This window comes from Polyodon spathula, chromosome 3 (genome assembly GCF_017654505.1).
Source record: "Polyodon spathula isolate WHYD16114869_AA chromosome 3, ASM1765450v1, whole genome shotgun sequence".
NCBI classification, from domain to species: Eukaryota; Metazoa; Chordata; class Actinopteri; order Acipenseriformes; family Polyodontidae; genus Polyodon; species Polyodon spathula.
This window is the reverse complement of record NC_054536.1, coordinates 75,916,905-75,943,302: the sequence shown is the minus strand read 5'-3', so window position 1 is coordinate 75,943,302 and position 26,398 is coordinate 75,916,905. Positions and strand designations below refer to the sequence as shown.

At 35.5% G+C, this 26,398-nt stretch overlaps 1 protein-coding gene across 1 annotated transcript in view; it reads right to left on the bottom strand.

The window, feature by feature from the left end:
* Window positions 1-26,398, bottom strand: part of LOC121309401 (golgin subfamily B member 1-like) — a 184,552-nt gene that overhangs the window by 14,484 nt on the left and 143,670 nt on the right. Inside the window, exons 36-38 of the mRNA XM_041242308.1 lie at window positions 22,824-22,898; window positions 16,692-16,785; window positions 15,166-15,236 (exon numbers count right to left, since the gene is read on the bottom strand). Coding sequence (XP_041098242.1) covers window positions 15,166-15,236; window positions 16,692-16,785; window positions 22,824-22,898 — 240 coding nt within the window. The remainder of the gene's footprint in view (window positions 1-15,165; window positions 15,237-16,691; window positions 16,786-22,823; window positions 22,899-26,398) is intronic.

Below are 26,398 nucleotides of genomic sequence, written 5' to 3'. Positions count from 1 at the left end.
TAAAATAACAGCAAAATTGAACAGAAATGTGTGCACGTGTGATTGGTCGAGCAAGGTTCCAGATGTCCGTATATTGATTGGATACGGCCTTGTCACATATTCTAAATCACTGCACTGCCACACAAAATTTAAATTAAGTATCGGTAGCCATCTTACTTACTCACTTAGAGATGTACAGCTGTAACTTTGAAAATGAGTGACCAATTACTTGCAAAAAATCCCAAAGTAGTAAGTAGACATTTGGATGAACAATAATTAAATCAACTGGAAGACAGCAAAACAGAAAAAAAAGAAGAAATAAAACACTGTCTTTATGCACTTGTGCACATCATCCATCCCTCTCTGACACAGACCTTGAACAAATTACTGAAATCTGAGTTGTCGTCTGTTCTGCTCAAACAGTGTGTCTGCACAGTGACAGGAAGAAAAAAAAAATAACTCAGTGCCATCTCAACTCTGCCCCTGGTGTATTTTATCATAGGTGACCTCATTGATAAGCTCAATAATCTCAAATGGGCCTTGCCAAGTAGCAAGGAGTTTACACTCTATGGTAGTGACAAGCACTAAAACCAATTGCTAGGTTGAAAAAATATCAGCCTGGCATTTTTATTTATTTGTGACTCCTGAGCTTGCCTCATGTGTTCTCTGACAATGGGGTTAACTGCAGTGATTCGGTTCTGCATCTGCACAATGTGTTCTATAACACTGCAATAAGGGGTGGGTTATTGCTCCCACGTCTCTTTTGCTATGTCTAAAATTCCCCGGGGGGTACCTGCCATATAGCAATTCAAAGGGTAAAAATCCTAAAGACGGTTGGGGAACCTAATGGTCAACAAACATAAGATATGGCAGCAGAAAATACCAATTTTTTCCTGCCCCAATCTACCACCTTCCTAAGCATTGATTTTAATGTTTTATTGAACCTTTCCATCAGCCCATCTGTCTGGAGAGGGTAGAGGTCATTCGTAACTGTTTTATTTATAATAATTTACATAGTTCTTTTGTCACTTTCAACATAAAAGGAGTCTCCTGGTCAGTCAATATATTTCTTTAGGAATGCTGACTCTGCTACAAATTAACATTAGCTCTTTTGCCATTACTTTAGCTGATGTGTTGTGCAAGGCCACCGCTTCTGGATATCAGGTAGCATAATCCATGACAAAAATATGTTGGTGCCCTTCAGCAAATTTTGTTAGCAGTCCGACCAAATCCATAGGGATTCTCTCAAATGGGACCTCTATAATGGGAAGGGGAACTAAAGTGTTACAAAACGCTGGGGACGGGGCGGTACACTGACATTTCGGACAAGTTCCACAATGTAGTACTATAGCAGCATATACCCCAGGCCAGTAAAACCTTCTGAAAGCCCGGTCTCAGGTTTAGTCAATTCCCAAATGCCCTCCCAGTAAATGCTCATGGGATAACTTTAACACTGTGTGCTGGAAAGGGTTTGGTACAACTGGTTGTTCAATAAAGTCTACTCCCAGTTTATCTATCCGATTATAACAAATTGTTTTTCATTGCAAAATGGGGAAATATAATGGGGACCCCATCACTAACACGTACCCCCCCCCCCCCCCCCAGGCATGGGTTAAGGTGAAGTCATCTGTTTGTGCTGTCCCACAGTTTACCGACCTTACACCTAAATAGGGCAATTCTACTGTATTCACAGTTTCATGAGAGGGGCCTGAAGTTTCAGTATCTCCTCCTACCATTACATCTAAGGGAGTGTGAGGCTTACTGTGTTTCATTTTTCACCCCAAGATTCATTTCTCTTGTGTCTTGTATGCGTAGGTTTAGCTTGCCGTTTTTTCCATTTAGATTTTCTGACTTTCAGAATCAGAATCGGTAAAAGGAAATAAAGTTTAAATGCTTTCACTCAACAGTTAAATTGTCACCACAGCAGTTTTATTGTGCGGTGTCAATTTGCCCCTCTTTTCCCATAACTTTGCAAAGTCCTGGAAGTCTCGACCCAATATCACGGGATACAGAATGGTGGGAACAGCACCAATCTTACAGTCCACAGAACTGGTCTCTGTCTCTGGCAAGGGTGTCCCCATGTATGCAGACGATATTGAGCTTGTGAGACTTGTTTGTCTCTATTAACTTTTCAGAGACCAAGGTTGTCATGTTCCCCAAATTGAGCAGTGCTTCCACTTTTTAGCATTAATATAGTTACCATATACACATGCATTGCATAACAATAAAAAAAGCAAATTAAATATCTACTTACTGAAGTGGTTGTTATTTTAGCATATGAGTTGTTCAGTAGCAGGCAGCAATGTAACAAAAGGCAGAGGGCAGTGACGTCAGCTCCCTAACAAACAAGCCTCCTAAGATGGGAATGGGTTCTTTCAATGCAGTGGGTTTGTGCATTTGATAAAGTAGAGGAAGACTCATTAGTTGGTGACAAGTTGATGAGAAGCAATTGCCCTCCACAGTACAAATTAAATTGGTGTGCTGCTTTTTATGAGAAAAATAAGAAAAGGCAAGTCAACAAACTTAAAAATATATATTTATGATATATTCATAAGTGAAATAGAATTAATACACTGGGCCACAGTCAGATGATAAGTGTGCCACGAGTGTCCCTGGTCTAGACAAACAGTTTAATACAAAAGAATAGCCTCTATCACCTTAAATATTATACTCGAGACATGTTCATAATAATATAAAAAATGCAAGTGTTTCTAATTCCCTATGCAGTTGGGACATGTTTTATAGTTAATTTACAGTCAGCCAAATATTCAATATTTTTTTTAACAATATGCCAAATCCTTAAAGTTCCAATACAACACTTAATTGTACACATACAAAACCTACTGGGTATTAAATCTGTAACTTTGCTCTACTTATTAACATAGAAAAACACATAAAGAGGCCAACATATTTTTCTGGTTCCTATTTTATGCCAAACTTATTAAGCAAGTTTTGCATACCATGAAATCTCCAACTCTATCTTTTCCAACGTAATTATAATTGAAAACAGTTTTTTCATTCTCATGCAAAAAAACTAAATTGCTGTAACATTTAATCTTAGGCTTTTTCAGAAACATATTTTTAAAAAACTGAAATGCAAACATTTTGTATGAAATGCAGTCTACATACTGTATTAACATCCCTTTGTGGACAGTCATCCAAACATGCATCATGGTAAAAAGAGATATTCAGAAATTGTGAAACTAAACTCTACATTAGTAAAACACTTTTCCATATTTGACAATACATTTTAAATGTTATAAAATAACTACTATTAAAACTGGGCAGGGGGGTTGGGTGGGCACCAAAACCAGGTTCTAGTTAAGGCTAAAGGGCAAGTCACATAGAATCAAAAATGAAATGCCTGTGTCTAAATGTCAGAAGCATCAGAAATAAATTATTAGAACTAGAAGCACATGTCAACTGAAAAGTTGCGATCACAGAAACCTGAATTAGTCGTGAAGCTAGAGAAGAATTCCACATAAAGATAAACTATGACAAAAAGATAGACTACATAGGAGAGAAGAATGTGTAGCTCTATTTGTTAGGGACGGGCTAGAAGTAATAAAACACTGATTTATCTCCATCTACAAACCAATGCGAGTCTATCTGGCTAGAGCTGTTAGGTAAAGGCACTAAAGTTTTTTTTTTTTTTTCTATTGGCGCATGTTACAGAAATTATCTCAAATTATTATACAAGGCAATTCAAAATGCATGTAGGGGCAAGATTATTGTAATCATGAGTGAATTTCGTTTTTCCCAATATAAACTGGGAAAATCCAGTCGGATGTGGTAATGTAGAACATGAACCGACTGATGCAGTAAATGACTGCTTCCTGACCCAGTGTGACAACAACCTGACAAGGGACAGATCCATTTTAGATCTTGTGTTCACAAACAGCCAGGAGATGCTATGTAATATCAAAGTAGTAGAACCACTGAGGTCAAGTGATCATAATATGGTTCAATTTGAAATGACCTGGGACTCCAGGAAAAAGGCTTCACAAGCTAAAGTGTATAATCTCAGAAAGGGATGGGACAGGAACTGAGATAAATAGACTGGGCAGTGAATTTGGAGAATTGTTGTAGTTCAGTGGAACAGATTTAAAGTTATAATGGAAGACATGCTGGACAAGTATATACCTAAAATTTATAAAACCGGGTTTGGCAAGTAGTCAACAAGATGGTTAAACAGATCAATAAAAAATAAATGATTTACAGAAAAGATGGAAGAGGAAACAATTGGCAAGGATACAGGAGTATGCTTAAACAGGTAAAAATAGATAATACCACAATATGCTCAGATATGATTTATTGAAGGGTGCTTAAGAAAACAAGGGATAGAAATAAGGAGACCACTGGCTACTATCATGAATAGCTTTGTAGAAACAGGCCTGACCACTGAAGACTGGAGGCTTGCAAATGTTTTGTCATTTAAAAAGGAGGACAGGACAGATCCAGTTAATTATATACCTCTTCGTTTAACTTCTGTAACATGAAAAATGATGGAAGCAATATAAAGAGGTAAGACTCAAGACTATTTATACAGCAAAAATATTATAGGGGACAGCCAGCTTGGGTTCAGAAGAGGGAGGTCATGCTTGGCTAATCTACTTGACTTTTTTGATGATGTTACAGCTAATGTAGACGATAGAAATGTGTGTGTGTATATATATATATATATATATATATAATAGTATATTATATATGGCTATATAATATATATATATATATAATTATAAAAATCTTTTCAAAAAAATAATATTGACAAAGTCCCAAATAATAATAAAAAAGACTTATACAGTACATACATTAAAATCAGCAGGCATACAGGGAAACACATGTAAAATTGACAAAAAACAGAAAGCAGAGAGTCATTTTGAGAGGGGTACAACACAGTGGGGTACAACAAGAGTCTGTACTTGGACCCTTACTGTTACTTGGACCAAGATACATATTGCAAGAGTGTCTAACAAAAAACTTGGTGGAGCAGTAGACTCTGAATCTACAACCCAACTAATTCAAAGGGCTTTGGACCTTTGAATTTAATTTGGCTTTGTAATGTTAATAAATGCAAAGTACTGCACATTGGGCTTAATAATCCATGTTACAAGTATAAAACTAACAAAATGGAAATAGGGGACGAGGACATTGAAAAGGATCTTGTGGTTATAGTCAAGTGACCATTAAAAGTATCTTGCCAATGTGGCAAGGAAATTAAAAAGACAAATACAATGTTATGCTATATTGCAAAAAGCGTGGAATACAAGTCTGGAGAGGTTATGCTAACATACAAAAGCCTAGTTAGACCCCACCTAGAATACTGTGTAGTTTTGGTCACCTCACTACAAAAAACACATCACTGCACTCGAGAAGGTATAGAGCAGGCAATTAGGCTGATCTAAGGACATAATAACATGAGCTATGACGACAGGTTAAAATAATTCTCTTCAGCCTAGAAGAAAGAGGGGACTTGATTGAAGTCTTTAAAATCATAAATTGTAGATAAAGTTAACCCAAAACTTGTAGATAAAGTTAACCCAACGGAAAGTAGAAAGCAGGTGAAGTAACAGGGTCTAAAACACTGGACACATCTAAAAATAAATACTATAGTCTGCTTTTAAACAAGTTTCCCACAGCAGGGGCAAATGGTGTGCTAACAAGGGATGAGCCATGATGGGCCGAGTCGCCTTTTATCATTCTCAAATGTTTCTTACGTCCTTTAAAGCAAATTAAACATTTACTAAATTCATTTAGTGGCCGCTTTCTGTGTTCATTAAACGGTTAAAGTAAATGGCTAAACGTTTAGTAGTAGTCATCATAACTGAAGAGTTTGCATGTTGACAGTCCTAGCTGGCAGTCAGGTTGACACTCAAGGCTGCACAACTTATTGATGCTTCTCAGAAGTGATTACACTGTGATTTTCAACTCCAACTGCCTTCATAGAAGACTGGCCAAGTGGACATACACACAATTAACAGTGTTATGGCAAGTGTTTCTCATTTCGTCTAACCCCTGCATATTGTGTGGCTTAGGTTACATTTCTTAATAGTAGCCTAACCAAGACTTCTTAATATATATTTTTAAAACAGAATAAAACTTTTGTTACAATTATGTTATGGTTCCAAGCCAGTTAGAAAGACATAATTAAATGTTTTTTTGTAAACATAATGGGCTTGATTGTTCACTCTTTCATTAAGGTGGCCCAAAGTGCCCAGCACTGCCTGATTTTCTGTATGTGTTGTGCTGAGTGTATACAGAGTGCTAATGGGCAAAAAGCTTTTTTTTTTTTTTTTTTTTTTTTTTTTTTTTTTTAATTTTATTAAAATGATTCCTATATGTTAATGGTGTGCTTATGAAGCTTGGGGTACAAACTCAAGGTAAAGTATACTAAACTGTAAGCCATAATGCTGTCATTTCATCAAGGCAACCTGGTGGCACAATAAATCCACAACAAGATGATGACAAAATGACAGTCCTAAATTTAAAATAGGGTGTATTGTGAATGGTTTAATAACTTTTTTCTGGTCTCTATACATTTTTTTTCACCACTTTAATATTTATAAATTGTGAAATTAAACTCTGCATTGCTAAAACACTGTGCTCCACTGACATTTTGAGTGTCAAAAAAAAAAAAAAAAAAAAGAAAAAAATAGAACAAAAATAAAGCTTCCCCTATAGCATCATCAATAGGGTATGGCATATCAGATCAAATGGTTAGTAAACTGGAGTAATATGGAATATGAAAAAGATCTGTCTCGTTGATATGTCCAGAGGTTAAAAACAATGTGGCAGTGAAAGGTTTAATTTTACCAGCCATAATTAAGTGTTCTGTATCAAATATATGTTTTGAAATAACGAGGCACTGAAACGGTTAATCTTCATTGGACACCACCTGATTTTATAGAGAGAATCAAAGAAATCAGCTGTGTACCAACTTTAAAAACCAAGGGCAGGACAGTAACGAGAGCTTTGGCAGCAAGTGATTTTCAAACAAATGTATTCATTAAATCAATCCGTTAATGCTTTGAAATTCAATCGATGAGGTCGTTAATGAACGCATTTATCATTAAAAAATGTTTAATTGTCACAAGTCACATAAATCGCTTCCTGTTTCAACAACCAAATAAAGGGAACTTGTTAATCAAAATACATGTTAACGAGATCAAGAAAAATGAATGGAAGCATAATTTGCTGTTATGGAAACTACTAACGTACAGCGAGACGGCTCTCTCACCTGCGAGCAGCAGTCAACTGGAAATTAAATAAAAAATAATGGGGCTATTTTGTAAACTTAATTTAAAATGTTGCATTTTGTCATGCAGAATGTACATTTATTTAGATAACTTCACATACAATGTTGGATTTACGAGTGTGGGTAAAAATCAGACAGCACAAATAAAAAAAAAAAAAAAAAAAAAAACTTTTTTGTATTTATTTTTTGGATGGGGCGGGGGGTAAGCTTATATTGGTTGGAATTTATCGTTGACATCTACTTTGGTATTTTAGTATGTACGATTATAGGCTATAAATAAATACGTTTGAAGTGTAATTTGTGTTTGTAATAAAAGACCCCTGATGGCTGGATAGACATATTGTATGTGTGCACAAATACACTGCCTACAAACCCGTCAGGGTCGGCGGTTCAAATCCGGACCACAGAGAAAATTAAAAATAATAAATACAAGGTGTTAAAAAGTGATTGGTTTATTATTAATAATGTTATATTAAAAGTACAACATATCATGTTTTTTTTTTTTTTTTATTTACAACAAAGGGAAAACATGTTTTTGCTGACTTTATAAGCATTGTGTGACACTATAGCGTTACCTTCATTGCAAATAAAAAACGTGATCTGGCATAATTTAATGATAATGCTATTAATAATAACTCAATTATGATATTCTGTAAATATTTCATCTTATAGTTAAAAAGTACAATGTGGGGCTGTCAGGTCTTGTTTTCAAAAAATATCGACACAGACATTATATACAAACCAATGGAATACTGTGTGTGTGTATTTAATAGAGAGAGAGAGAGAGAGAGAGAGAGAGAGAGAGAGAGAGAGAGAGAGAGAGAGAGAGAGAGAGAGAGAGAGGAATACATGTATGTCTCCAGTCATGTGGTTTTCACAATCACCTCACCATAATTATAGATATTTATTACTGCCATAGCCTTATCTTTTCACCTATACTGATTCACCCCAATGCCACTGTATATGCATCCATGCATCCCTTCCTGCGATGTCATCGGGCAATGTGTTCGGGGATTAAAGTTACAAATTGTTAAAACAAGTGAACAAATCTCATTCATAACCACAAGTATGAATATAATAAAAGTCTAAAAAGTCTAAAATATTTCCATAACTACAAATCACGTTGGCATGATTATTTAATAAGAAGACAGGCATAACCACCTCTGAAATGCCAAAATCAATGGTACATAACGATTTGCTGATTAACGCTGGAGTTATCATTTGCAAACTTTTGAAAATCCTGCCCCATATGTCAAACCATGTGGTCTGTATAAAGTTAAAGCAATGATGCAGTGAAAGTGATCATTTATAATTGCAACTGGTAACAGAACTTAAATAAGAAAATCTAAGAATACAGTTATAACTAAGTTCAAAGGTCACATGACCATAATATGGCAGCCATGGTCAGAGGTAGTGTTTCTACAACTCTGAAAACATGAATTTACTTCTTCAAATAATTTCTGATATGAGGCTATGACACTAACAGGAGGTTATATGAATGCAATGCTTAAAGGCAATATATTTTAGCATGCTGTATAAATAAAGCCCTGTGAAAATTGGTGACATTTTCTTTAAAATTCACGGCAGTGTCATGGGTAAAGTGTTGTATTTCGCGGAATGTGCACGAATTATTTTATAAGTTATGTGTACAGATTATTATTTATTTTTCAAACATCAAATATAGAGATAAATGCACTGACATCATCAAAATCAACGTCAAAGTTAATCAAGCACTTTACAATAACGGTGTTGTAATTAACAGCCTGTAGGTAAAGTGCATCTGCAAGGACAGCTTTCAGTTCTAGTACGTCAGGTACATGGTCACCATTTAGGTCTTGCAAAACAAATACAATGTGTAACCCATATTGATCTTGGACATCAGTCAACTCATCAGTGGCCATTAACAATCAACCAAGACCAATTCCACAATCTCCTGCTTGTGATACTTGGCAACTTTAGGTAAGTATTCATGTCTCAGCTTGGCTGATGAAGGAATCACTCCACCATTGCTACACTCAGTATGAAGAATTTACTTTTGGTTGTCCAATTTTTCAAGAGAGATATTTGCGTAAACAAACGCCCCTGTCAGGTCAAAATGTAATGTTCGTGCTTCATGGTTTTCAGTGGACTTTTGGAACATGGAAGTCACTGTTCCACACACCTTGTACATCTTGGCCATTTCACACAGCACCCCAGCCAAGGTTGGGCGTGTCCTTGGTGATGACCTCCCTTCTGATGAGACTGCCCAGCACTATGCCTAGGCGTAGATGGGCCGGTTGTGTCCTTAGACAATAGGCGCTTGCGGTTCAATGTGGGCTGGAAGACCCATTGGTGCTGAAAGAGCTCCAAACAGGCGGCTATTCTTTGTGCTTTGCCCTCTGATACTGGTCAGCATGGACCCTGAGTCCAAGCACACTCTGAGTTAGGAGGCTGTCTTGAAAGGTGTGAGCTGGCTCACATGATTCACCCTAAGGCCCAACCATTAAAGGTGGCCGGTGATAAGTTCCGCGTGGGCCTCTGTCTGAGATGCAGACTAGGCACAAATTAGGCTGTTATCCATATAGTTAAGTACACTGAAGTCTCAGTGGGGCCAAAACAGCTTCCATGGACTTTGAGAATGCATGTGGAGTAGGGAGGGGCCAAATGGCAAGACACAGAACTCGTACGCGGTTCCCTGAAACACACATCAAATTGTGATATATATATATATATATATATATATATATATATATATATATATATATATATATATATATATATATATATATATATATATATATATATATATATACACACACACACACACACACACTCTGTACTCAGGATTCAGGTCTTTGCGAAGTAAACACCAATTCACTAATAGTTATAGTCTGCATTATTTATGTAAATAAACAATTCCCTTCTTATTCCCTCCTATCAATCCTTCAAAATCTTGCTTTGCAATATTTCTGCAAGCATTGTGATCTAGAAATGCACGGCTTTTGCGGGTCAACAGATGATTAATTTCTAAATTCTACTAACCAAATATTGGCATACAATAGCTTAAATGATCATGCAAGACATGAGGAATACATGTGTATTGTTACTTTTACATTTTACTGCTTATTCATTAACTTTTCTCAACATATTAAAGTGGCTATCTAAAGACGTTTTGTTATGTTTACAATTGGGAAAGGTAGGCAATATTCAGGTATGAATAAAAATTGATCACAAGATTCGAAGATTAACCTAAATTTAGCCACTGTGATCAATCCAACCTGGAAACTTGCAAACTTCACCAGTGTAAATCTCTAGATCTCATACTCAGACAATCACCGCCTTAAAATGTATTCCCTTAGCATCAATTTTCACGCAATTAAATATTCACCAGAACACTTGTTTTACTAGCCTTGTATAATTCATTCAAAACCGACTGGATAAATCTCCACAAGACATACATCACACTAATTAACTTTCAACAATTCAGTTTTGCTATCAATAGTCACCCCAAGTCCCATTAATTATATATTACAGCACCATGTTTGGCTTCAAGTAAATATAATTCTTCTCTTGTCGTAGGACTCAGGTAAGTCTGCAATCCAACATCTTGCTTCTGTTTAAAAATGTAATACAATTGTGGTGGGTAATGACCTGAAAGGCTGCATCTTGATTAGTTGAGACAATCCAACACTTTATTAATTATGCATGACACATTTTGGCTTGTATATGTTTATGTACCCTATATTGGATAACCTGGGCTTTCTGTACTGTACATGACAAACTTAAATGCAACACAACTGTGTACTACGATGATAACATTTTACACGATCAATAAACACTATTATCAAGCTCTCCTGAGTTTTGGTTCGATTCTAACTCTTATGCCTCCTGGGCACTTACTCAACAGTCTGGAATACACTTGTAAATCCACACCATCTTTCATCTTTCCATCACTTTCAAAATTAAATGTAGCCCTCAAAAAAAAAAAAAAAAAAAAAACAACAAACAAAAGCTAGTACAGAACAATCACTTTATCAGATCAGGACAAAAATTACAACCCCCTCCCCCCAAAAACATAAATGACTGCTCACTTTCTAAATTATCTGGAATGACATTTGCAGTAAATGTAATTTATAACACAGTATCCAAGTATCCACTGCAGTGCAGTCATTGAGATTATTGAAATGATAGTTCTGCTAGATAATCTATCAACCCAAACTGTAGAACCTGGACCAATCTCGTCTATATTAAAATGACCTTCAGTGCAAGAAGCCATCATTCTTCCTTTTTCCTTCATAAGTTTGATGAAGGGTAAATGTGCCTTCTGTATTGGATGGTTATATTCTTCTGATCAAAAACTGCATAGTCAATAAGAAACTAAGGCCTTTTAATAAGCTAATATAAAAGAGTACATTTTGTACACAGGAATACTAGTAGAGCTTTGAAAAAAAGCGCACACACACACACACAACCAGTCAAAAGTTTGAGTACACCTGCTTGAAACCAGGTTTTTCATGATTATCTATGCTTTTAACTGTATAAACTTGTCTATAAACACTTAATATTTTATTATATGATACGTGTACTTATATCAGCTGATATTCATAAGGGAATTGCATTCAAAAATGTAATTTTTAAATGAAAATGTAAATCTTGTCAATTTCAATGAAATGGTCACCCAAAGCAAGGGGATTTCAGTCTGAAGCGCAAGCCAGTTAAATGTGTATAACACGGTGTTAGAACACTGGCCTAAGTATAAAAGTGTCTTTGTTAGATGTTCTCTGAGTTAACTAGAATGTTACCTAATTAACCTTTTGTCACCAATTATTGTTAACAGGCGAGGGTCCATGATTACTATAAATATAGGTAGCATAGGCACAAGTTTGTCATTTCTGAATGTAAGGGAACAGAAAATGGAAAAATACGCTCAGTTAAGCAAAGAAAAAAGACAGTCTATAATTACTTTAAGAAATGAAGGTCAATCTTTAAGACAAATCGCCAGAACTTTGCAAGTGTCTGTAACTGCTGTGGTCAAGACCATCAAACGATTTGAAGAAACTGGCACTCATGAGGACCAAGACGTTTGAGGAGTAGAAGTCGGTCTTATGGACCAATGAGTCAAAATTTGAAATATTTGGGTCCAACCACCGTGTATTTGTAAGACGTAGAGAGGGTGAGCGCATTAGTTCTGCATGTGTGGTTCCCACTGTCAAGCATGGAGGAGGCAGTGTCATGGTCTGGGGTTGCTTTGCTGATGACAGAGTTGGTGATCTTTACCAAGTCCATGGCAAGCTCAACCAGCATGGCTATCATAGCACTTCAGAGGCATGCCATTCCATCAGGATTACGGCTAGTTGGGCAGTCCTTCATTCTTCAGCAAGATAATGACCCGAAACACACCTCAAAGTTGTGCAAGAACTATCTGGCAAAGAAGGAAAGTGAAAGACAACTCAATCTAATGAGGGTGTTATTAAGGCAAAGGGTGGCTATTTTTAGGAATCCAAGATTTAGAGACAATTTTCAATTTTCTTGAACATTGCTTTGGTACTCCTTATGTTTTGTTTTGCACACATTGTAACATGTGTTTTCATTTTCAAGTATTTACAGAAACGTATACAATGTAAAAAAAAAATCAGTCAAACAACGTGTTTTTTCTGGCTGCCTGCCCGACAAGCAATCCGATTTTTTACTCTAACAAGACAATGTTCTGTACTTTAATCAAACAGCGGTTTCTCAATCGAGACTCCGCTCACAGATCATCCCAATAAAACAGGTTTAAAGGGATCAATGTTTTTCATTGGTAATGCTTGAGTGATTTCCAGGGAGACGTGGATGTACACATTGCCTGTGCCCAAATCCCGTGAGGACTGCCCCATGTAACACCCCTGACAACTCAAGCAATCCTATCTAGTCAGCGCACTGGTGTCACATGACTGTGTCTGCTTAAAGGGTAAATGGACACGACGACAGTCAAAGTATACACTTATACTGAACACTATGATTGTTTTAAATAAAGTTACAGACTGGAATTACAAGCTACAGTACTCTGCTCACCAAGATTCACATTTTGTTGTCTTGTTGTTACCTTTATTAAATCGTTAACTTTATTTCCAAACCTAGGAAAAAAACAAACAAACAAAAAACCTCACAAATACGATAGTTATTATAATTGACTCAGATTTAGCATGTGGCATGCTGACATCACTTTTTTTCATTTCTTTAATGTGATTAATAAAATGTACCGGTAATTTTATTTTAAATGTATGGTGCTTGATTGTAACTTATTGTGCCGAGTGCAGCAACAGCCTCGGGTCCAAACCGTTAGCTGAGTGTAGATATACTACCTCGCTATAGGTCTTCATTATACAAGTGAAATATTGCTTTAAAAACAAACAAAAAACAAACAAAAAAACCCCACTACTGCTGATGTTGGCTCGTACAGCTCTATGCAACCGGCATGGCAAAGCAACTTTTTTTTTTTTTTTTCTTAATAAATAAGGAACCAAGATTTCAATTAAAATTTCCATAAACAAAACTGAAACTTTGATGCGCTTTTTTTTTTTTGGGGGGGGGGGGGGGGGGTGCGGTTGTACTGTGTTCATCAATGAATAGGATATAGCCAGAATACTGGGTGCAGCATGCCCGAAATTGGGTACTGTACTTGTAATTCTACTTTTATTCACAATCTCATTGCTATTATTATTAGTGCTAGTAGTGACAAATACTGTAATAATAAAGAACATCAAAGAATAAAACAGTGCTAACATTATTAATAGTTTAGCTAATGCCTTTATCCAAGGTGACTTCCTTAACTTACTCTAGCAGCTTATATTGTTTGTTTTGGGTTGTCCTTTTACTATAGTGAACAAAAGGCTTTGGACCTAAACAGGGTTGTTATAGTGAGGATGTACTATATTTAGTATTTGACTTATATGTTTAATATACACCACTTGCACATTTTAATATATAATGCGTGCACATTTGTTACTTCATTTTTGTTATTTTTCACCTCCCATAGTGTTCAACATTTAACAGAGGGTATAAAGAAGTTTGGATCAGAATCCAGTATCATCCCTTACAAAAAGGTAATATACTGCAAGTATACTTGTGCCAAAATTGTCTAGTTTTAATATACTATTGGTACCATTATACTATTCTATTCTGACAAGTATACTTGCAGTATATAACTTTGTATATTCTTTTTGTAAATAATGCAACGTAGTTCTCAAATATTGGACAGCTTACTTCTCTTTTGCATACCTGCATTGTCTCTTGCTAGATATGCACCTCCAGATTCTGACAAATACGTTTAGTAAACCAGCAGCAACTTCTGCTCTGGATCAAAAAGCTATAATGCCCTGTGGCTGCCCGCCTAGACGGATAACTATTGGAAAACTAACTAAAACACAAGTCTGGGATAAACAAATGGAAGTCTGGAAAAAGTATGAAATTTTGATGTTGAAAAAGTGTATGAACCCAGATATACTGTACCTATATTGAGTATGGTATACTTTGTACAAATCACAGTCCATAGGTCAATTATAGGCAACTTGACATTTTTTTTGTACAACCAAATGTCTACAATGGACTGCCCGAAGGGGAAGTACCATTACCAAAATTTTGCTTACCCTGTATGTATGTGTATGTGTGTGTCTATATGTCTATATATACACACACACACACACACAACATTATATATAGAAAATACCTCAAAAAGAATTGCATAAAGAATATAGTAGTGTGGATATTAGGTTACCTTGTGTCTTTTTTCCACAGGGTGTTTTATTAAATGTTAAACCTCAGATTAAGAACACAGACGATGTTTTCCTTGAACACAAATTAAACGTGATCTGTGTTCCTTTTAACAAAATCACTAACATTTTAGAAAGTACACAAAGAACAATGATTGCAGGTCAGTGCATGATTACTAAAGAAGGATATAACATACTTACTGCTGTAATTCAAGACGATCTCGAAGCTGATTAAGAAGTACTTGCTGACTAGCAGAATGATTCTGTTGTGTCTGAGCAGGGGAAAGAATACAACAGTTCTTAACTTTTGGAACAGCACAATGCTTATGATAATATACAATACACTGTGTAACCCCCCCCCCCCCCCCCCCCCCCACAAACTCAATAACAAGATCAAATTGTTCTAGTTTTTTGAGTATTTCAACAGAATACTCATTACACACTAAAATGAACACATAACATAATTGTATTACGTGTGTAACATCAGAGACACGCATCTGAACACGAGACCCATGAAAATCTAAATGCCTCTAGGCAGTTTTTCATACAATTTGAAAATTGTCTGATGTAAAGGTCCAGACTTCATGCTGGCCAGTCCACACCCCTGTAGTCTCCTGTTCAAGATAATCCATGACATCCTGGCAGTCAGTTTTACAACATAATTACCTTGCATCAGAACAAACTCAGGGCCATTCACACTAGCAAATGTTCTTAATACATCTGTTTCTCAAAGTTTGGTTACTTATAGTGATTCCAGTTGCTGTACTGAAGTGGACATTAAGCCCATGTGTATTGAACTTGCAATTTATCACTGGCATTGTGTGTAGATATCAGCCACTGAATGGTGTGGTTGACCTCCCACAACCTTGTCCAGGATGTTTGGTGTGTAAACCTGTGGTTTGATAACATGTTCACAATCTGGAAACAACCGAAGGGGTCACAGTGAATTGACCAGCTACACATCTTTTTGCTAGTTTCACAGACAGTGATTAGCCCAAATCTTGGATCACCTTACTTAAGGTAATTTTAGATAGTCCCAACATTAGTACTAATGAGAGTCTGTGAAACCAACCATTTGTGTATCCCCAGAATCCAGCTCTGGCAGTCTGGAATTCAGTTATAAATCCTGGTTTGCCACCACATCATTAGAGGCCACGATTCACAAACTAACAACAACAAATTATTTTATCACCTGAGCAGCCATCTGACTAATGATCAAATCTGAAGTGTAAATGGGGATACCTGCTTTTAAGGGAGGACAGCTGGTGTAAATGCATTATGACTATGTTCATGGTGTTTTGAAATATTTAATGTCTGCTCCATTCATTTTTTGAGTAGTGTAAATTATAGTGTGTTAACACACATGTGTGGTCCAGTGGTTAAAGACACAGGCTTGTAACCAGGAGGTACCCGGTTCAAATCCCAGCTCAGCCACTGACTCATTGTGTAACCCCGAGCAAGTCACTTAACATCTTTGTGCTCCATCTTTTGGGTGTGACGTTGTAAGTGACTCTGTAGCTGATGCATAGTTCACACACCCTAGTCTCATATCTTGCAAAGAGCTTTGTGATGGTGGTCCACTATGAAAGGCGCTATATATAAAATTATATTATTATTATTATTATTATTACCAATTTAACTGGTGGTGTTTTAAACAGCAACAGCACATTTCAGGACATCCTGAACATGTCTGCATTGTTTACTTAAAAAATGCATTATCAGTTTACCTTCAGACGTTCCTTTTCTACTTTATTTTCTTCCATTTCAGCTTTCAAGTTCTTAAGTTCACTTTCCAGGGCTTCTTTGGTTTCTTCCAAATGACTAAAGAAAAAAAACAAAAAACAAACAAAGCAAATATTACAGATCCTGGTACACAAGTAACCCAGCAGACTTGTACAATGTATAATCAGCCAGTGTGCTAAATAAATCACGAGAAGCTGCTCTATTCAATTACACAAAATTATACTCATTTGAAGGACTTATTCATAGTAACGGTAATTACATTTTGATCTAATTAGTGCCTAATCAACAAAGCAATTTATTTCAAAGACTATACACAAGCCTACCAGCATGTGTCAGGGTTCAGCAGTTTAAAAGGGTCCATTCCTTTCATTTTTAACCGCTAGCATGAGAAAGATGGATTTGTAACAAACAATCAAAGAGGACTCATTTCCCACAAAATCAACTGACCTACAACACTTGCAAAAAACAATGTAGTTGAAGGTTAGTTAAGTGTAGGTCAGTTCCATTATACCTCAAATTTATTTGTGTTTTAATTTTATCATTACTAACTCAACCTCCAGAGAAACACTGATGCGTCCACTTGCCTTATCTATACATTTCTTATAAATATTTCCTTTTTTGGCAGTAACCTTTCCATACAACCCTACGTTAAATATCACTTTTGTCTTTTCAGTGTTTGATCATTTCTCAGCTGTTCACTGTTTGTATCTAGCCTGTAAAATATGGAAGGGGTTAAGAGCTTAACTATTACGGAAAGAGGATTTTTCAAATTATCCCACCTTTTCGCAATGTCACTAAATTAAAGTGACATATGAAATGTTTTAGACACAGACAGAAGATGATATTTCAAAATGTGCACATAATCTTCATATGTAGATTTGTTTTGTAAATGTAAGTTGTTTGAAAGGCAAAGGCGACCTAAATGGCAATTACCAGAAAAAAAAAAAAAATAATATATATATATATATATATATATATATATATATATATATATATATAAAATATACTTGACAAAAAGTTCACAAAAGTTTTTCTTTTTCAGCATAAAGAGGAGTCCTTTTTTGCAAGAGAAAAAGTGACACCCCATCTGCAGTTTAATATATTAATAAAAACACAGTATAGTGGGCTGCTGTGTTGTTTTTCCAAAAAAAATATTGACTTCAATGAACTCATCATGACATAGTTAATAAGACATCAATAATGCCAAACACATTTGTGTATTATCACAATCAGAATCATCAAATCGTAAACAATGACAAGCTCAGCATGATTGCAGATAATTTCTTCGTTTAGAAATGCACACGAAATCGAGGGACATCTTTGATACCTGTGTGTGATCCATGGAATATGTCACAGCTGTATATTAAATATAAGCCATCAGGTAAGGTTGTCATTTGCCCCTGTTGATTCAGAATACTGAATTCCTTAGTGTCTGATTATAAAGTATTGCATCTCAGGATAAATATGACCTACTTAGTACCAGCACATATTAACATACTGCTGTTTTATTGAGAAAGAAAACTGCAAGTGATTTTAAAACAGTAATAATCTGTCTCAACTTTCATGTTAACATTCACTGTTTCATATAGACGTAAAGCTATTGAATGTTTAACACTTCCCTATACAACTTCACAATGCAACCCCCCCCAAATAAATAAATAAATAAATACAAAATATCTGCTTTACATTAAAGCTACTAATTTGGCATATACAGTACTGTTAAAAATTGCCATGTCATAAAACTAAAAAAAGGTAATTTATATTTATAGATGTCTTTCTTTATGATGTTCATTTTGCAAGTAGGACTCCAAGAAAATAATTAAAATGTGAGATTAAAGATAAAAAATAAATAATAATAATAATAATAATAATAATAATAATAATAATAATAATTTATTATTAAGTCAGGATATGTTATGTGCACATAAAAACACACCGTGGCAATTATATGTTCATTAAATTAAATTTCCTTTCATTGCAAATGTAACGTTTACATTCTATACATGACACATCATATGTCTTTGAGCTAATATATATATATATATATATATATATATATATATATATATATATATATATATATATATATATATATATATATATATATATAGTGAGCAGGGAGAGGGTTAATTCCTCCCTGCTGAGAAAACAAACAAAAAACGAAACATGTGCAAATGCACATTTGTTTAATTGCTTTGTTAATAGTTTTATTAGTTAATTATGACCTACACCTGGCTATCATTGTAAATTAAATAAAACAGGTCTGCTGGTGTGTATAGAAGTCCGCTTGATGGTGTGCCCAAGCGTAGAAAAGAAAGGTAGTGTAAAAACCTTTGGAAGTGTGAAACTGTGTGTTTTTGTTTGTTTATGTGTTAGGTAAACGGCTTAGGGTAAGGGTTAGGGTTCTGCAAGATAGCTTAGGTTCCCATTTGTGTTTTTAGTTAGTGCTCGAAAAAGAGCTAGGTGTTTGTTTTGTTTATTTTCATTTGGTGTGTGTTGATAGCGGACAACTGTATGTTTATACTGCACTATCAAAAGGGTTAAGGACTCAGTTGCCCCTTTATTTTTATATTCTATCATGAAACTGTATGAGAAAACTTTTACCACATTTGAGATTATGGTGATTTCCTCTGGGAGAATGGTTAGACAAAGACTAGTCACATGGTTATTTACCTTGCATATAAATTGTCTGCACAGATAGGCTAGAGAAGACAGTGGTTACAGTGGTCTCCTAAATCTGGGAGTTCCCTTAACTGGAACCAGCATTAACACCGAAACAAACATGTCAGGATAATAATGTGCAGGAAACAAAACAAGCAAAAAAATGCAGCATCTCAACATTGTTGTCAGAAGAGGTAGTTAATGGGAAAGAAAGCAATTCATCTGATGTTTGGAGTCATCCAAAGAGGCAGTCCACCCTAAGGGTAGTCCATCAGGAAAACGAAAAACAAGCAAGCAACCAGTATCCAGCATAACTACATGGTGCCTGAATCTACGAGGTTGCTGATGCATTTGTAATAAATTGGCAGAACAGTGTATACAGAAAGGATAACACGTGGCAGTCACAAGTAGTGGAGACATGAGTGATTAATATGCTGTTCCTCACAAGTGGAAATCCTGTATCCCACTGACAGTCATGTTGTATCCTATCTAACACCAGAGCTGCTGTTACTGTTTATCATAAAACGCATGAATTACACAATTGTGTAACAAGTACAAATGCAGTGGGTTCATGAAACTCTGGCCCCCATAGCATTCATAATAATTCATAATTTGGCAGCTTTTGGAGAATGGCAGCGGTTCTTCACTCACATTAAACATTTGGAGCCAAGTTACAACAGTAATAATTGTGACAAAACTCCAGTTTTCTATATTTTGTATATTCTCCACTTAATTAGCTTAATTTGTAATTGGCAGAGTAACTGCTCCAAATTTTAAATGATATTTCACAGCTTTCTTACCTACTTTTTTGTGATATTAAAGATGAATAATTTTAGGCATTTCTTTCACAAGGTCTTTCAGGATTTTAGAGACTGTGAAACAGCTGAAAATCAGTTTCCATTCTGCTGCAGTTATGTTATAGTAACAGTTTTGTTAGGTGAATCTGTATCTTACACGTGCAAAATATCTGTAAACAGGACTGTTAGAAAACCCAGATTTATTAATGGATTATGCATGTTTTATGACCATAAAATGGGCACTGGGGGTTCTGAATTCTAAGATGGGATTTATAAAACACAAGCAATAGTATAAACACGCAATTACAACGTGATTTGCGGGGGCAATGTCTATGTGCGCGTTAGCCCTTTATGCAAATGTAACTCTGTATATGCATATGTAATTCTGGGGTGTTTCTGAACGAAACTGCTAAAATTGAGAGGGGATTTTGCAAAGGAGGTCTATTAAATATTCTGTCTAATTTATTAAATCTGCTGGTAATTGCGGACCTTGTACTTGGTTGATTATTTTAAGAACTCTGAAAAGCAGGAGTCAATTTTCTGCAGGCAGACAGTAGGCTATATTAAAGGCAAGGTGATGTGGAAGACTTGTCTGCAGCAAGAAGGATACATCGTTTAAGGACAAAGAAACACTTAATAACATTTTGCTAATTTTTTAACCCTTCTGATCAAGTCAGTTTGTAAATTGTGATTTATAATACCGTATTGTTTTGTAAACTCCAATTTTCAATACATGTTTCATATCTTATATGACAAAAAAGAAAGTCTGTATAAAAAGGTTCTTAGAAGCACCTAAAAAGGCCTCCACACAGTGGCAAAGCAAGGTTCTAACAAGAATCTTTACTTCTAGAGTGCAGGCATTATTATAAGAACGGTGGAGGAGATTAAGAAAAGATGGAGAGATATTCCGAGGAGCACTAAAGAAAAACTCTCATATACATGTAATACAATGAGGGCTCATCCTCTACCGTTATTTTAGTAATGCCTACAGGATTTATGTTTTGTAATATGGCATTCTGGTACTTAACAATACTGGTTCAGGCAGTACTGTTAAATTCGAGTTTGAAAGATTTTAAACGGTAAAAAAAAAAAAAAAAAAAAAAAAAAAAAAAAAGGACAGACAGATGACGCAGTTAGTTTGTAGCTACAGCAAGTACAGTAAAGCTAGTTGTAGGCACATCTGAAAAATGTAGATATATTAGAGACCATACAGATATGTTTTAAAATCATACATAGTCAGAAATACAGACATACATAATAGGAGAGTTGTAACTTCATAAGAATTTAAGAAGATACAAGTCATAGTTAAACTGAAGAATGTTCGTATGAAGCTGTATGGAGTTATTGTTGTTGAACATATTGCTGTACAATGGAAGGATTTTCGACTCGTTTGACTGCCATGGATGTAAGTAAATAAAACTTACTGTTTCAGAAGTTTGAAAATTCTATATGTCTGGAATTATTCTATACAAAATAAGAAGTTGAAGTAATATGTGAAGCACAGTAACTGGATGATGCGTCGTAATATATAAGCAAAGTAGACTACAAACTCTGAAGTGGTACTTTTGTTTATTAAAAAGCCACCACACATTCCATATTTTATTCCTTTGTCCCGGTGATGTATTTCAAGCTTGTAACACATCTTAATGTGTTACAAGTACTCCTTGTACCAAAATCTTCACTTCCATATTGGCAGATTTCAGTTTTTGCTTCAGAGTATCCTCATCACTATGGCTAGTACCAGGCTGAGGTCTTTGTGTGCAATTCATTTTCTATTGGAACATATAGCCTACATACACAAACCTGCTATTTATTGTGAGAGGTAATTGCAATTCTCCACTGCTAATTGCAGTGAGGGGTTGTCACAAAGACGGCTGTAGTGGGTGACGTCAGACCAGAAACAGGGACCAACACAGAACAGACAGAGAAACGTGGAGTTTGGTGAAGCTGAGCGCTTGCTTGCGCTCAGCATTCAATAAATTAACAGACAGAAAATAAAAGGTTTGAAAGACAAACAAAACACAGAACACGGCACTGGTAGCCAAAACAAAGAGACAAACAAAACGGACTACACAGACAAACACAGTGAGCTGTTATTAATATTACCTCTGTCTCCAATCCTGTTCTCCACTCATCGAACACACAACCCAGAGTGAGTGGAAACATGCTGCTTTAATGCAGCTGTACTGAGACTCGATTGCTAATCAATCACTCAACTGGACTCTCAGTACAACTGCACGTGAATTAATAAAGTGCAATTCCCCGTGCTCACATATTACATTTCACCTGCACGTGAAGTGTGGTGCAATCCTCGTGCCTATGTACAAATATACATTTTAAACACTCATGCTCGTAACCTATATTATATCCTGTGTACCAATGATTCTGCACCAATATTAACACACAACACGCAACATATAACACAGAAATACACACAGGGGCGGGACAACATTGCCACAGGGGTATGTAAACTGTTTGATTATAGAATCGACTGCTTCACCTAATTAGTCTTATAAAATAGGTCGTTATTTTGACGCTGAGTGCGGCCGTACTGATCATGCACATTATGTGGCTTTTTGTGGTCAGTTTTTCCCCTTTAGAAATTTGGGCCCCAAAGTCTAGTTAGTTAATTGTAATGTAATCATACTGTTAACTTACTCTTTTTCAGCACTGACAATGGCCAGGAGTTTGTTTTGTTCCTTTATCTTTGCACCCAAGTTATCACTGGCGATTCTAAAAATGAAAAAAAAAAAAAAAAGAATAACATTAAATATTAAACAAGAACAACTAGAACAACATATTTACATGACTACATGTAAACACACTGATTTAAATAGTTTTTGAATTATACTATACTGATTAAGAGGAAAAGGTTCCCCTAACATAGTTACAAGGATGTGTGCCAACCTATTTTGCATTTGTTTGTTTCAATAATTACTGACAATTATTTTTTGTTTTGTTTTGTACAATGGAGGTTTTTCCCTGCAACCAGTAGAGAAAAAAACAAAAAAAACAAAAAAAAAAAAAAAGAATGTCAAAAGCATGGGCGGCAACACTGAAAACAGTAATAGGCTGCAGATTGTAGTTAAACATTGTAAGAGGATAACAAGGAATTCTGGCTAAAAAATATGTTCTAAACTGAAACCTTTTGCCTTTGTCTGAAATGCATAAGATGCTGCTTAAGAACAAAAAAAAAAAAGCTGTACTCAGATAGCTTATACCCCGTTTACACTAGCCACATAAGCCGACTCTGAGATGGCTTATGTTATTTTTTTGTATTGTAAACGCAGGCATCCTAAAAGCGGCCTGCTCCAGAAGGGGCTCTGAGACAGCTTTGGTCTGTTTTTTCCTTTACTGTGAATGCAGTGGTCCCTCAGACAGATCACGTTTGTCAAGTACACTTGTGAGAAACACCCCCATTGTCAGCATCAAACAGGCACAGATAACAGCAACAGGAAGTTGGGATTGTTACTCCGACAACAGAACCAAAAAATATCTGACAGAATGCTTAAATATACAGAAGACTTTTATATTTGAGTTATAATGTGAAAAGACATGTAAATAATTAATGTGGGATAAATGTGAAACAAGCCTAGCTGACACAAAAAACGTTGTTTTGTCAGAAATATAATTTTTCATACATATCTACAAATATCCTGTAATCGCACTCTGATACATATCAATATATGGAAATGTTCAGTTTTGGGGGGGGTACCTCTATCTAGAATTAAACAAGTCATTACAGTAAAGTCTCTGCTTACCGGTGCTTCCAAGGTTGCTACTGGATTGGCTGCAATACATTCAGACTGCTGCTCGCATTTTAACTGGCTCCAAACTGGGTGCTCATATGACACCAGTTCATGCCTCTCTGCGTTGGTTGCCGGTTAAGAGCAGGATAGATTTTAAAATTTTACTGCTAACTTATAAGGCTCTAAATGGTTTGGTCCCAAATTACATTTCTGAATTGTTAACGAGGTTAACCTTCGCTCTGCGAATTCGGGTCTATTAAGGATTCCAAAGGCTAAGCTTCGTTCTATGGGTAAAAGGACATTTTGCTGTTATGCGCCTAGGCTCTAGAACAATCTTCCGCAGGTGATCAAGGATGCTAATACTTGTGATGCTTTTAAAAAAAAACTAAAAATGCATCTCTGTATAGGCATTTCATCATGGTTAGGCTTATGTCACCGCAATGTTTTATTTTATAATCTGTTTTATTGTTAACTATATACTGTGTATTTGTTGTTTGTACTTTGTTTCGTTGTTTTTAGTGTTATTATTCTAAACTTTGAGATTTTTGCATTTAGGCGCTATACAAATTAAAGATTATATTATTATTATTATTATTATTATTATTATTATTATTATTATTATTATTATAATAATATAAATGAAAGGTTTCCCTCATGGGGCAAATACAGTCTTGTGCTTAAATGATATGCACCATAATTATATAATTTGAAAAATAAAGCTGCAAGCTTGTGGAAGTTTACTCATTTTAAATGTATGGGCTTTATTGTTCAAAGTGTATCAATGTGAACAGGGTTACCAGACATCACAGGAAAACTGGGATTGTCCCAGTTTTCAGACTTCAATTTTTGGCCCGGTTGGAAACAGTAAAATTGTTAAATCGTCCCGGTTTTGCTATTGTATTCACAAAACCATATCAGTGTTCTCAGCAAGCTAACAGCAGAGTAATTTATTTGGTTGTGTTGGTGCCATAAAACAATCTTATGCATTATGTGTTCAATAATTCTTATGCATTATGTATATAACACAGATTTAAATGGCAATAGCTGGTCTATTTTATATAATCTGTTTTTTTTGTACATGTAATGTGTTTTGATTAGATCATAATAGAAAGAACACAGTGAGGTGTAGTGATCTGCAATAAACACACCCGATGTTTCATTTTTAAATTAGGATAGTGTTGTTATATTTTATTATTTTGGAGTTGCTATGGTGTCAGTGACTTGATGGGGAAAAAAAAAAATGCTGTTTTTTTACTCTGGAAATTTGGTAGCCCTAGATGCGAATATGTGTATTAGCACTAGCTACAGGTCTAAAAGCACTTGACTTTTAATCAAAGGACTGTATTCGCCCCCTAGAAGGACATATTTTGATTGTATCGTCAATAGTACCGTGATGCGTTGTTAGGATATGCTAAATAAACTTGAGTTCAAGGGGGAGAATGTATACAACTGAGTCGCAGATGTTTCTTTTTGACTATTAAACAAATTGAGTTATTGTTTACATGTACATATAAGAAGGCCTGTCATACCAATGTGTAAATGCATACAATAACACCTGTTTCTTCAAATGTTCATGTAAACAGGATGGCTGCAGGGGTGATGTCAGACCAGAAATACAAAACCACAACAAGAAAATAGCGGGGCAAACTGAGAGGCTACGACGTTTTATTAAACAATAAAACACATATTTAAACAAAACACAAAACAAAAGGGCACGTTGGCCAAACAAATAAACAATAACAGTAACAAGTAGTGTCGTACTGGTGAAAAACCAGCACGTCTAGCAATTGTTAGTTCTATTTTAGTAATTTTAACTCCTAGCTCGTTCTCCACTATCAAACACCCTCTCCTAATGAGCTTGGAGTGGGTCTTTTATATCTGTGGCTGGAGCCTTAATTACCTATTAAACATCGACCTTATTAAGGCTCCAGACACATTCCCATGAGCTTTAGAGGGATGGGGATTCAACCCCACCCACACCAGCTACACTTTATGAGAATAGTAAACAGTGATGGATGGCTGTCATCCGTCCTCACAAAACACAATGTATCTATATTATATATCTATAATACTTATATATATATATATATATATATTACATGACTACTGATGATGACGTAATAATAATAACAACAACAACAACAACACAAATACATTACAAAAATAGCGCACAATATTCTGTGCCTATAGAAAGTCTACACCCCCTTTCAAAATGTTCACCTTTTGTTGCCTTATAGCCTAGAATTAAAATGAATTAAAATAGTTATTTTTTTTATTTATCTGCATACCCTACCTCACAAGTTTCACGTGAAAAAAATATTCTAGAAATTTGTAGAAAATTCATTAAAAATAAAAACTGCAATAGCTTGGTTGGATAAGTGTCCACCCCCCTTGTAATAGCAATCCTAAATTAGCTCAGGTGTAACCAATCGCCTTCAAAATCACACACCAAGTTAAGTGGCTTCCACCTGTGTTAAATTGTAG